Here is a 15,163-nt window from a genome sequence, read left to right as displayed (position 1 = left end):
GATGTAATTATACATTACATGAGAAAATCCATTTCAATGTATAGATGACCATGGTTTACTCCAGCCTAGAGGAAGATAACTTTTTGAAATACAATACCTTAAATAAGATACAAAATAAATAAACCTCATAATTAATATTTTGTAAATCATATAATAAAATCTATGTCTTTATATTTTTATAATTTTCTCTAAAATTGTCTTCTTTCTTAACAGTACTATTTTTCTATATATTTTCTAACAAATTTATTTTAAACATTTAAATAATTCTGCCTCCAATTAAAAATAAATTTGTATTTCTATAGTACTCTCATAAAGAGGGAACATTTAACTATTGATTTTTACTTGTTTTGTATATATAGCTTGTCCGTTTTGAACAGTAGGATAAGATGCTTATGCCTCCAGCATTTTACTGAACAAAATTTAAACACTTCTGAAAAGTTTCAGAGCCAGTTCCTGTCTTAGTGTGCCTACCCCATACACACTGAGCAAGTCTTTCAAGAATAGATAGCCCTCTTCTACAAATATTTTTAATATTAATTACTGAAATACAGTTTGTTAGTCAATTGTGTTACACTTTTCCATATAAAGTTAAGTATATTTAATAACATACTAAGTAGATTCAACAAAAAGCAAATCCTGATTTCTTCAAAAATAAAATACAGATATTGATTCATTGGTAACGGAAAACACAGATAATTCTTTAGTAAATAGGAATATTGGAAGTATATGACACTGAAGAATATATGTGTTAATCATATCCGTGCTTCTCACATACCATTGCTAAATATAGTAATTATGATCCTGAAGACAATTGTATCTTTTGCTAATGTTTTCTTTCTATGCTTTGCCTCCATTATCTCCCAATATAAAATGTAAGCATTTTTTAAAGCTGAAATGTAATTTGTTATGAGAGTCACTGTTGCCCAGAAAATATCAGTGAGTGACCTAGCTTCCTGCTACTGTTGTTCAAATATACAAGGTTACATTCATATTGGGACTGTTAGTTTTACTGAAGTAATTATGACCTACTTTCAAGTAATAGGCCCAGTCCAGTTATAATGGTCATTCAAGTGAAAACAGTGGACTATTTTCTTGGTTTTATTTTGTCTTAAGACATAATAAATCAAGCCACCTATGTTTCAACCTATATATTAATTTTGCATTATGTTTTGCAAAAATGCAGTTTCCTTACAGTTAAGAAAAATACAAATTATTGCATTTTCCACATTATTTTGAAACTATGTAATATTTGTTCAATTATGTTCTGCCTTTTTATATTAAGGTATATTTATTAATTTCTCTCTAAAACACTCAAACTTAGTATAACTTTAAAGAGTTTTCATAGTGGGAAAGATTGTCTATTTTAATCTAGAACTGTTTGATAAAACACCATTTGAATTGCAAATATTTAATCTTTATTCTTTATTCTTTAAAAATGAGATATAATATAAGCTTTACTGTTGTCTCTCATAAAATATTTCTCATTTTCTGTTATGGAAAAAGACTAGTTATTGAAAGTCTATATTAAGCTGTCTAGAATCTGTCCAGCGTCCTTGTCAAAAGAAATCAGCTTGAGATTCAACTGACAGAATGCAGAGCTTGCAGTGTGCCTAGTATTGTTATAAAATTCCAACATACTCAACGGATGTCTTGCTTGCAGAAAATAATGTGCATTGTATTTATAATGTGGTTAAAAGTTATCCAGCTGCACGTTCTTACTATTGTGGTTTTTACACAAGTTTAAAAAAATAGTTATCGTGGTACACAACAAAATACTTTTCATTGCAACTTCAGTGGTTATCAGTAACCTATGAGCTTTGCTTTGCTTTGCTTTGCTGGCTGCTTACTGGTGCATTTAATAAAATAAAGATCACTCAGTGGTGCCGTGGGCAGCATGCAAGGTGATAGCCATATTTGCTTACTGTAAATACAAGAGAAAATCACACACAAACCGGCTGTAGTTTTGACAAGTATTAAGATCCCTCTTTATATCTGTACCTTTGTACCAAAGTGCAATTAGTTTTCCTCACACAAGGATTTCTGTTTATTTTATTCTGCTTGATTACTTTTGTATAATCGTATCGCTTGCTTCATTGCTCCTGGTCGTAAGCTCCAGTTTAAAAGGGGGAGGACGACTGTGTGTAAATATACTGGATTTTTTTGATATAATACTTTAATTTAGGCATTTGGATAGCATCATTTTCTTAATATTTTCCTTTCCATAAGGTTTGATTCACATACGCCAGATTCCTCGGCTTAATAGCTTGATCTGTGATGTATCAAACACAAAGGACCTTGCTTTTAAATTGAAAAGGAAGCTGTTCGTTATTGAGGTAAGTATATATATGGAATACTATTTGAAAGATGGGATGTATTAAATGTTTAACCATGAATGTTTAAAAAGTAGGCCACAACCTGCAGTAACTAAGTATGACATACATATTTCTAAAGATGTCAGAAGCATATTTAATTAAATGTTAATGATTTGCTCTTAGCTGTGTTGTTAAGTGGGAAAGTGCCTAGATGTTATTACTCCAGTTAGGATGTTAATGTGCAACTGCCTAAAATTGAGCATGGCATGAGGGATAAATGTCTTTCTCATTATTCAGAAACAATTTCCTTTGCATTACTGGAATCACCTTTAACTCTTCCATGTCATTTTAAATATAGGATCATTTACATTAATGTTCTTAAGTAAATTTTCTACCAAATTTAAACTCCCCCCCCCCCCGACCTTCCATGCAGACAGTCCCTCTACACAGAAAGCAATAATGCAAAAGATTATTTCATTTTAGTCTTGCTAAAGAGCAGACCAGTATTAGGCAGACATCAATTAGGGTTGATGTATTTATTAACCAAGTAGATCCAGAAGCTGAAAACAAAAGTTGCTTTGGGAGTGAAGGAATCCTCACCAGTACAGTCTTTGCAGGTTTTAGACAAAGGCATAAAACAGTTAAGCAGCCCTGACAAATCATTTAGTTTAATCTCTTTCAAGTGAAAAGCTGTTAAGCAGGCCACTTGCCTTAACTGCTTGAACCCATAAAAGGAAGAATTGCCACCAATATATTAGCATATTTTTAACTTCATCACCAAATGATGGTCAATGTGGCTTGGCACTGCTTTGGTGTTTGGGATTTCACCCTTAAGTGACCACTTTGGCCCTTATTTGACCCTCTGCCCTCTTTAGCTAGCCACTTGATAAGGTAACCTAAGGATTCTCTTCCAGTGCCCCTCCTCCACATCTCTCTCACTGTCTCTTCACAATTGTGTGTTGCAATAACCTATAAATTGTTGAAAAGAGCCCATCAAGTGACAAATTAAAGTGCCCTCCTCCTAATAATGGCAATCAGTGTCCTTAATCATCTAGTCCTATTGAAAGCAGTTAATAGTTAATCAAGGAGCCAGGTTTTCTACCAGGATATCTCTGCATGAGTACTTCAAGTTTCTCAACTTGAGGAAATGTTGACTTCAAAAGCTACTTGAAGGCAAATGTTTTTTTGTTAAAGAATTTGTGGTTCCTCTGTGTATTTTGAGTTTTTAGAAAAGAATACATCTAATGACACAAAGCACTGTATTAGTACAATCCATTTTAACATTATTTCACTTCAGCAAAAAGGCTATTCTTCTTTTGAATCAGTTGAATAAAGGAGCTTAGTATTCATGCAAGATTTTAAAATTCAGAAAAGGTAAATTATTTTAATTGACACAGAAAACAGACAATATGTTCCTGCTATATTAAATTCCCATTTATTGTACTTCAAGCTGAAAAAAAAATCCCTTTACAATATAGACAGATCAGTACATTAACTCTGTTAGCAAAATCTCTATACTATTTTCTGTTCTTATAATTTTCAAATGAAAAACTTCACAATAAAAAAATAAAGTAGCCAAAAGGGATGAAAACTAATTTGATTTCTTTAAGGAAAAAGAACTAGAGAAGCACACATGAATTTTTTAGAATAATTTCAGCCTGCCCTGTTAAAGACTCTGTTCCTTATAAATTGCTTCCTGTCTTAAAAAAGAAAAACTATTGCTTCCTAACTCATCGGTTTCTTTGCATTTACCATCTTGCCCTACACTGCTAATCTTCTGCTTTTGTTTTTTAAATTATAGTACCATTCTGAAGAAACTAAGCAAAGGAAAATGTGTTTCCCACTGACAAAACAGTTGATTGGGTTACTATTAAAGCTAATAATGAAAACAGGAAAAATTAAAATCATTTTTAAAAATAGATAACTATGAAACAGAATGAATTATATATCTTGTAGCAGGCTTCTTAAATAAGACTTTGAAAGAGTATAGAAAGTTACACAAAACATTCTTCAAACAAATCTTGAATGTAGAATTGACAGTTTTAAAAAAAAAATGTCCAATATATTTATATTGTCATTTTGTTACACCCTTATGTATATATATCTTTAAAAACAACATTAGAGAAACACTGATAAAGGAATTCATAATTTGAAATCGGAACAATTTCATCTATATTTTTATTACAAATCTGTTTATTTTCTGTAGCTTTACAATGTGTTTCTTACAATTAACCCAGTTTTGCAAGGGGAATTCCTTCACAAAATTCATTTTATGGGAGCATTAGCATTGGTTATTAACAGATTTTTCTATTCTAACTAATATTTTTATGTTAAATACATGAATATTGAAATCAAAAAAATCTAACTGAAAAATACTTTCCATATTCATCTATAATGTATATATTTTGAGCAACAAATAGAGCTTGAACATTAAACAGTAACAAATCAATATTTGTTTCTTATAATGTATGCAAGGCCTTGATTATCTTTAGCACAATACCTGTGTATAGTGAACCATTTCCTAACATTTCATTACCTGCTCTGTCATTGCATGTTTTAAAATCTTAGAGAAACTCTTAAGTGCCTGTCTTTTCAAAAAGTCTCATAGTTTTGAAGTTACGTTGTCTAATCCCATTTCTTCCTACTTTGGAATCTTAATTAGAAGGAGATAAAGACCATCATTTGACTAAATTATTGTCTTGAATCTGTAGCAAAAGGTATAATCCGCAATTGGGCCAATTAGTGTACCCCATCGTTAGCTATGTTGAAAAAAGCAGCTAGATTAGATCTGACACCAGCCTAGTTCCCACTGTTGTTTTGCCAGGTAGGATGGTCAGACTTCAAAGAGCTTGAGGCATCAGCAGGGCAAGGTTTGAAGGCCAGCTTAGGTCCGGTTGTTAATCTCTCTGTAAAAACCACAGCAGCCATCACACAAAACAAGCTTATACAACATAATCATGCGGTATTAAAGTTTGGGTTGAGTCATGCCAATTTGCCTTTGATTTTCTGATGATTGAATAAAAGATGGCTACATGACTAGACATATTCCCAAAATTTACTGATTAGATAAGTTCCTCAAACATTTAAAATATTTTTTTTTATTTTTCAGTTAAGTATATGACATGCTATTTATTCTGATGAATCTTTCTGACAGGGAAATATATGGAACATAATTTATGTATTGAATACTGAGTTAACATACCTAATACTACTTCTGATGCTTTTGTTTATAAAACTTGTTTCTCATCATTCCAAAGGAATCTATATAAAAGTTTTTAAAAAGCTAATGATAGTATATTGTGCTGATTATTATTTTCTATTTAAATATGGGGTTACATGCCTATCACTGATATCGTTAGATAACTGCTCTTATTTTCTGAATTTTGATTTGTTAAAAATTTGCAGAAATAGTGGCATATTTCTATTCAGAGAAACCCCTGTTGCTACTGTAATATTATTGCAAATGATTAAAATTGGTCTCATAATGCCTTTCGCTTTGCCAATTTTAGGTGCATGTACTTTTCTATTTATTTGTTCAGTCCCCCTGAAGTTTGGGTAGCATGGCATCAGTACTGGTTTGCCAGACAGGTGGCATAAACCAACATTTATCACTTCTGTGTGCTCATTATATACAATGTGATACAGTAGCTGAAGTCTGCATTACTTTAGATCCCTGATATGTTGTAATTTGATAATTATTTGGGATAGTGTGAAGGAAAGGCAAACCACAGAACTTTAAAATAATATCTTTGGAAATCCAGTTAGTGACATCACATAATTGATCCAATGATTTCAAAAAGCTAGGCAAAGTTTTACTTGGTTCAAACTTGGATGGAAGGTCGTCAGGACTAGATTGAAAAGTTGAGAAACACCTTGACGGAATCAGTTGCAGATAACCCACTCCAAAAAAACTCCTGTGCAGAAATGTTTATATATTTGTATGGAGAGGAGAAATTAAAATAGTACAAACTATATGGTGTAGTGCTACAGTTTAGAAAAGGTAGACAGGGTACAGAGAGATGCCAAAGCAATTTGATCTTCTCACTGTATTGCAGGTTTGTATCAGCTGAAGTAGGAGGCCAAGTGAAGAATTTGGTGGTATCCCTAACATAACCTTTCCCTGAAAAGTAAAATATTACTCAGGCTTGAGATTTCTCATATCAGCTATATAATTTATCTGGCTTTTCTCCAGTTGACATTGCATCAGAAATCATGATGCACAACTTTTACAATTCTTCCATGTTTGAGTTAATGCCATTATTTACATTCCTTTTTTCAAATTTTGACCCATCTTTATGCATAAAGATATAATCTGATTATTAATGAAGGCATTTGACCAAGCCAGATTGGATCCTGCAATAATCTAATGATTTATGACTATACTTTGCAATTTGGCCCTCTTTACCAACCAGCCTTGGATTTAAGACATGTAAACACTATATATTTATGGATCTCCTTACTCAGTTTTAAGTTAGTGACAGATTTTCTGTTGTCTTTATCTCTTAAGGAAAAACTTATCTTTTATGGAGAAATGGATTTTTCTTCTCCATCTTTAAAAATATTTTGTGGACTGTTAATATCCATGGTATAATTTTTTCACTCTCCTTCACTTCTTCATTTAGTAACATAAATTTTGTCGTAAATCGAGGATTAGCTGTGTTTTATTTCTGTCTATGATCCATTTTACCCTATATATAAAGTCTCAAAATAATTTGCAAAAGTTGAAAAATATTAAATATAAATTCCTAGATTAAAATAATTATTTTTTTCAACCATTTGCGTATATTGAAGATTCATGAAAAAAGGTCCCTGCAATGTATGCATGAAAGAAAACACAGAGAGTAGGACATTGAAGAAGAAAAATCCCACCTTTTCCAAGAAGGAGCATCTTTCTTTTTGGGTAGAGAAAGATGCTTAGGAGATGTCATAGAATGATTGCTCCCTGCATTCTTCTTCCCCAAAGGAGACAGAATTACTGCCCCTTGTCTTCCTCTGGTCAAAGAAATAAGAATTTTTTTCTTTGCTAAGGCAGGCAGGGAACAAACGTCTAAGTTTTTTTCCTATAAAGTGAATGTCACTTATTCTGTGAATCTTGCCCCCACTCCTCTAGTTTGGTGTAGTAGTTAAGGCATCTGGCTAGAAACCAGGAAACTACATTCTAGTCCCTGCTTAGGCTCAAAGCCAGCTGGGTGACCTTGGGCCAGTCACTCACTTAGCCCTAAGAAGGAAGCAATGGCAAGCCACTCTGAAAAAAAAATTTGCCAAGAAAACTTTGGAAATTTGTCCAAACAGTTTCTAAGAATTGGACACAATTGAACAGAACAAATATAATGAACTCTACATTCAATACATTTCACTTTGCATGAGGGGTGTCAAACTGCCGGCCCGCAGGCTGGATGTGTCACCAGGAAACCATTTTTTCTCCATTGCCAGCAATGGAGAAAAAGCTCCAATACGTCGCGCGACATCACGTGATATCGTGAGTTTGACATGTCTGGGTTAGACTATTTAAATGTTCTTTGGTTGTGGCTGTTCAGCCACTTTTAAAGTGGAATTGTGTGAGCTAAATGAATTTTATCTGAGGAGAAAAACTTGGGCCATCCCAAACAACCTTTTATAATAGAAACTCTGGGTAATTTCTGACTGATAGCAGAGCTCGTATTTTTAAAAAAGTGAAACTACTACAGAAAGAAAGAACATCTTTTCTTTGAGAACTAAACATTTGTTCTGAATAAGCCTAAAAGTGTTAATGTTTAGTATGTAGCAAATTGTTATTGTGAGTTATTCTTATTAATTTGATAACTATATATTTATTCTGTACTTTTATAGGCTTGTGGTGGTGGTGGTGGTTGTTTTATATAATTATTTTTTTGTTTGGATAAATCATAAGCATTATTTAAGTATTAGTTTAGATTTATTGTTGTCAGGGTCTTTATGTTCTACATGTACATGAATGCATACATACTCATGTGAGTTTTCCTTTTCAAGATAGGTAAGCTATGCATTTGGTGTTTTCCTTCATATGTTGTATGTAAAACTATATAGTTATGAGTTCACCCAACTTCATTGAGCAATAAAAACTACTGAGCTCAGATGATGTTCATTCTACATTATTTCCATCTTCTATCTAGCAAGTTCAGTTTCCTTTTGCTCAGTATAGTATACTTCATTGAATTGTTTTGTCAGATACTGTCAAGCCAACCTACCATTATTAAATATAATCAGACTAAATCAATTTGTTATAAACCTTTCTAGGAAAAGGATACAATATGAATAAAATCAAGAATTTGAATTCAGTATCATAAAAAATTGCCCATAAAATTTGAAAAACATTATTTCAGAAGTTGGGAGTTGAGATTATACTTTATTAATAATTTTAAATTAGTTGTTTTAAATTACCATAATTTTGATCATAATAGAAAAATGTAGTTCTTTATTTACTTTGAAAGTAGATAGTGTACCAAAACATTAGGAACACAGAAGTATTGTTTTGTTTGGAAACTATAGTATTACTGTACATTGAAATCTGTATTTTCTGTCCGTTCTTCACTTCAAAATTTACAATACTCGTTTTTTACACATTAATGATAAATTGCCTTGTTTCAGACTTTGAGGGCCCAAAATTGTGTACCCAAGTATTGCATTGGAACTATGGGTTAGATAATCACTTTTGCAGCAACTGATCATCTGAACATACTAAACTTATTTAGGTGTAAATAAAAAAAACTATACTACTTTAAGATCAAATTATTTTCTCTGAACCAATATATTTTGAGGTTACATAATTTTAGATTGTAGACTAAGAGGTTCATGGAATAGGAGGCACTAAGGAAAGCAACAGTATTCTGTTTTGCTATTATTCTCTTTCTTATAAGCCGCTTTGAATCAGAAAGTGGCTCTCCAGTAGTAAGGAAACAGTACTTCATACACAATACACAATACACTTTTATACATACTGCAAAAATAAATAAATAAAACATTTACCCCTTCCCAAACTTCTCCATAGAATAATCTACTATATACAATACAGTCAAATGAGCATCACTACGTGCAGGGTCTGACTAACCTTTGAGGAAATTAAAAAAAACATGGAAAGTAACCACATTCTGGAAGCTTTCCAGACTGCAATGTTTTTCTGCAGGCCTTATTTGTTTCTTTTAATATTGACATTTTGTCCCTATTCTTTGAGAAGGAAAATTTGGCCACCATAGACATTATTTCTAAGAAGGAATGGTTTCACCCATTCAGAAGGAGTCTCCAGGCTTGCACCAAAATATTTGCTTGTGTTTGTGTACCCCTTCCCCCATCCTCCAAGAAAATATGTTAATTATGCTGTTTAGGAGGATGGATGTTTTGGGAAGGAAAGATATTTGGGGGATGGGTAAACTGGAGTGAATGAGCTGTTAAGGAATCATAAGGGCAGCTTCCTTTGCTGCAGGTCAAATGCAAATATTTTTAGTACTAGAATAAATATGTAGATGTATATTTCATTCTACAAACCTGTTTTCTTGGCAGTCAGTAATAAAATACATGTCTCATGCTTCGAAGCAATTTGCCAAATGAAGTCTATGTAGTTATAGTAGTGCCTGTGCTGACAACCCCTTAGTTTTTTGGCATGGCATGGCAGTGTCCCCTTAGCATCTGGAAGATTGATCCCATGCTGAGCAGCCTGGATAGATGGAATTTGTCTGTTGTTTTTGTGGGGGATTTTTTTTAAAGCTTTTTCTATATAATCCTTTTTTTATATACAGTGGCCCAGCTGGTGAAAATTAGTCAGCACCTTTATCCTTCAACCAGAGCTTGTTAGGAAAATGGGCTAGGAAAAGTAATTTTCTCATTTGCTAGTTAAACCCAGGACATTAGAGATGGAGCTTTGACTAAGGTTTAACTAAGTAAAACAATAGCAAAAGAGGCTGGTGTCATTTTTATCCTCCATGTTCTATAAACTGTGGAAATAGTTCTATGAAGAAAAGGATGAAAAAGAAGCAATATAACAATATCCAAAACACAAGACCCAGTCCTCTTCTCTGCCATGAACACTGACATGTGCTGAAGTCAAGTCTTGATGCAAGCAGATAATAAAAAAAATAGTTCTCTGAAGTTGATTATTCTTTTTATTTGGGATTTATTTGTGATTATTCCTTCAATCCATCCATCTATCTATCCATCCATTCATTTATTTATTGAATTTCTTTCTCCAAATAAACTTATTTTTAGTACCTCGATTTTGGAATGTATTTATTTTTGAAAAATGGAAATTCTTAGCAAAACCTACACCATTTGTGAGACTCCCTAATTGCATAGCTCCCTTTTGTAATTCAGGATTGCTACAAGGTTTGTTAAGTTCTGTGCTACTGGCTTTGGAAAGGGAGGATCCTTTTTAGGAAGATTAAGAATTCCCCACTAAATAGACTAGTATCAGGAGACTTGACTGTTGATAGCTATTTTGTACTTAGGAACTCTTAGGAGAAGTCTGTTAATGGAATTTTAAATTATCTTCTCTCATACAGTAGTATATATCAGTTCTTCATGCCTTACGGGCTAACAGTGAATGCTAGATATTGATTATCCTGGAGTTTTGTTAGGATTTTAATTTTTTTTAATGTACTACTATTTGACGTTAGAATCGCGTATTATAGATCCATGAACTAAGCTGATCATATGATTCAGCAGAAACCATACTAGAGAAGCTGCTACCATTAAAAAAAATACTGGCAGAACAGGTGACTATTCAGTTAGCAAAGATGAGGTGGAATTGTGAGCAGGACATATGGCAGCATAGGAAAGGACCTTCAAAATGTTAATATATTGTATTATTTCATTCATTATCTGTGCTTCCAATAAACTTGGGGGCAGGCCATTAAAGCATTGTCCTCCATCCAGTTTTTTATTGCCAGTTCATCAGTTTTCAGAAGAGAAATAGGAATTACAGTATTATCCTTGAAGGACATTGTAACATTAAGAAATATGTATTTCTTGGATTCTTTTTCTTCTTCTGTTCTTTGATCTTTAATTTCTTGCCTTTTGGGGTTGAAAACTTGAAGACAGATAAAAGCAGACTTTTTAGAAGAAAAGAATCCCTTTTATCTATACCTAATATACCATCTGTAATGTAGTCAAAGGCTTGGCATAGGTCAGGACCGAGAATTAAATAAATAAGCAACAAATCCCAAAATTTTGCTTCTCAGTGATGGCTACCAGTTATTTCTCATTCTATTCTCCATAGTTATGAAAGTAAGGTTTTGTTTAAAAAATTGTAAATAATGTCACATTGTCATATTTGTCTAGGCTCAATCAATAACATCAGTAAAGATCAGTGCCCCATTCTTTTGTGGTACCTCTGTGTACAAAAAGCCCTGTTTGGGAATTAGGTATAGATAGTCTTCAAGTTATCACAACAGTTGGGACAGTTTCTGTTGCTAAGCAAGGTGACTGTTAAATGAGTTGCCCCTGATTTTATGACTTTGCCATGAATATTAAATGGATCACTGTGGATGTTAAATGAATCATGTGGTCTGGAGGCAAATTTGGTTTCCCCTGTTGACTGGGAAGATCACAAAGGTGATCACATGACTCAGGAGCACTGCGATTGTCATAAATGCATGCTAGATATCTAGAGCGCAAATTTTGATCATGTAACCTGGGTGATGCTCCAATAGGCTTAAGTGCGAGAAATGGTTGTACGTCACTTTTTTTAGTGCTGTTGTAACATCGAACAGTAACTGAATGGTTGTAAGTCAAAGGACTATAGAAATCCTTCAGAAATAAAGGGTGTCTCTTTCAAACAACTGTTTTTTTAAAAAAAAAAATTAATGAAATGGATTCTTCTCCTCTGATTCCTTTAATAATATACTTAGAACAGGGGAATAATTTATTTATGTCATATTTATGTAGTGTATGTTGGAGGTGATGACCCTTTGAGAGCTGTATGCCAATGAAATGTCATTTTAATGTATGCTGATTAGTGTACATTCAAAGTGGGAATAAAGTTATTATTCTGTTCTATTCTATTCATTATGCCCTGGTTCAATGAAACTTTTGAGAGGATACATCCTTTATAGAATAAATGATTTCTACAGCAATAGGAATCTAAGAACAGATGGAGCAATGAATAGTGACAAGTTACTATGGATTGGGGTGGGTGTTTTTGATGGTGTCAGTTTAACACTCTACTGGATGTTAAATTTCAGGAAATTAGAGCTTCAGCAATTTGGCCTTCTGCATGTCATGTGACGTTGCAAGTTTGATACCCCTGATCTAGAACAACCAAAAGGAATTGTTTTTAAAAAAATGTATAGGCAATTAATTAGATGCAGGAGATCCACCTCTAGATTTAAAGGGAAGCTTGGGATGCTGATCTTGGTAAACCCATACAAGAGACAATTGGCAAGCATGGAAATCAGGTAGATTTATCTCAGCTCCATTGCAAAAACTTCAGTGGAAAATTATACATTGTTGGCGCTTGACTCCAATTATACTGGCATATACTGTATGTCTTAATTATTCTTCCAAATGTTAGATTGTCCCAAAAAGGATATTTCTTTCATTTGGGATGGTCATGCAATAAAGCTATACACTTTCGATGTAAAGTTTTGGGGGCAGTGAATTAATAGGGCCTCTTCAATTACCACATTAGAAAAAATAACATATAAAATTAAAATAATAAAATAAATCTATCGAGTTTGGACAGACTATATTTTATCTCGATCGCAACAGATCTGCTATTGTCAGCATTTTAGGTTTACAGTAAAATATGTATATGTAGAATATATATATATCATCTATCTGGTTTTTAGCAAACAAAATTTATATCTTTTTCTCTATGCACCATGGATTTATGGTTGTTAACTACAATTCAGTAAATAAAATTAAAGCACATGCAGAAAATAATTATTTAAAATTGCAGAAGAAATCTAAACCCAAAGTCATATCATAGCCTTTGGGTTTAGATTAGGTTCCTAATTTTCCTAATCTAATTTTTGTATATAAACCCAGTCATAAAGTGTGTGTTGTTCAATACATTTAGATGTATTGTTTCAGAATGTGCACATTTATCAAGAGTTAAAATGAATTAATTGGTGGGGGGAAGAGAGGAAAAAAACAGAGATCCCCAGTCAAATCTACATTTTATACTCAGAATGCCTTGCTGAATTAGGGCAGGAATAGGGTTTTTAAAAATTTCATAATTTATGGGTAATGGTATATTGTAATATTCTTAATTTTTTACTCAGCTTCAGCGCTGTTTGAAACTTCTATATAGAAATCAGTTGGTGAAAATATTTGATGCTGAGCCAGAAAATCCCACACACAATTCTCCTTGTCACTGGCAGCAAAAATTTATTAACAAATAAACAACTAGCAATTTGCTATCCTTTGATGGCACTCAAAATCTGCTACCTATGGTGATTGCTTCTGTCTGCTTGAGGGTAATTCTTTCCCATTTTATCTGGTCAGTCTATCACCATGTTTGTTTTTAAATAATAATCTTTTAATTGTGCTCAAATAGTACAGTTTTTAAAAATACCGATATTGAAATATGCATGCAGTAAGACCTTTTTTTAAAATGTTGTACATACATTTTTTTAAAAGCCAATAATGATTTCCTAGGCTTTTTGTAGGTAAATTTTACCATTCTGTTGGTCCTCGAAATCTACTGATTTACTGTAAACACTTCAAAACATACTTTAATTATGTTGTTAAGAGAAAATGTATGATGGCTCTGTGCCCTGTTCCCTATTTGCCCTCCCAATTTTTATAGACAAACAAATGGATTGAATCTTAGATTAATCGTGACAGCCTGGCAATAGATTTGTCTACTACCACATCGATAAGAAGCAAGATAGTTTAGAGGATGGAAGATGAATTATATAGTGAATACAGCTTTCTTCCTCAACAGAGAAAAATATCTGGGAAACTGCCATTGTTGTGCCTCCAATAATTATTTTTGAGACAACTGCCTCAACTCTGTCATCCGTTTGTGTGTGTGTAATACTCACTGTTGATTTATACTCAATTCTTAGACTTTTTCTGATGAAAATTATTTTTGTGTGAAACAGCAGTCAACTCTTTTGATAATAGTAAGAGTATTACCTAGCCAATTCAATGTGGATCCATCAATCCAGAGGTTGAAATAGTTAGACTCTGGGCTTCTCAGAGCAGATGTCATACTCCTTTCTGGTATTAAGCCTATGAACCCACTTCAGGCAACTTGAGCAGTGTGCTGCTTCTACATGTTCTCTCTGTGTGTGGCTATGCACAAACGTGCACAGGCATGTACTTATCCCTGTGTTGGCAATCTCCCAATCACTAGGGAGTCGTGACAAATTCTGAACTATTGAACTCCATAATATGTAACATAATATAGAGGGCGTTATTAATAGAAAATCCAATTCTATCTTCTAGCTATTGAATCAAATATAAACTTAATTCTGTGTGGGTTTTTTATCTATTTATTTATTAAATTATTAATTAATTAAATTTATTAAATTTGTTTGCCACCCATTTTGTCACAAGGTGTCTCTGAGCAGCTTGTTGTTCCCAATAGGGACACTGCTCAAACTGCCTCATCTCCTTTTCTCCTCATAACCCTTTTGTCCATTTAATTTGGTTACCTCATTTTGAATAGACTACTAGTCAATAATAGTCCAGTAATTGAAACACATGTACACATTGATTCAAAATATTGGTTTTCTATATAGGAAAATAGGAGGCAGGTTTATTAGGTATGTTCATCACTTTGAGTTTGTGTGTGCATGTTGTGTGTGTGCAATAAAAATATAATAATGATATTACTATAGATATTTGAAATATTTAATGAACAGTGTATTCCTTTTATTTTACTCCATTCTAAT

General features: G+C 32.9%; 1 protein-coding gene across 1 annotated transcript in view; it reads left to right on the top strand.

The window, feature by feature from the left end:
* Positions 1 to 15,163, top strand: part of ELP4 (elongator acetyltransferase complex subunit 4) — a 159,369-nt gene that overhangs the window by 95,258 nt on the left and 48,948 nt on the right. The window contains exon 10 of the mRNA XM_015822932.2: positions 2,227 to 2,333. Coding sequence (XP_015678418.2) covers positions 2,227 to 2,333 — 107 coding nt within the window. The remainder of the gene's footprint in view (positions 1 to 2,226; positions 2,334 to 15,163) is intronic.

This window comes from Protobothrops mucrosquamatus, unplaced genomic scaffold (genome assembly GCF_001527695.2).
Source record: "Protobothrops mucrosquamatus isolate PMUCROS unplaced genomic scaffold, P.Mucros_1.0 scaffold1727, whole genome shotgun sequence".
NCBI lineage: Eukaryota > Metazoa > Chordata > Lepidosauria > Squamata > Viperidae > Protobothrops > Protobothrops mucrosquamatus.
Note: the sequence above shows the minus strand (reverse complement) of the source record. Positions and strands in the feature narration are given on the sequence as shown.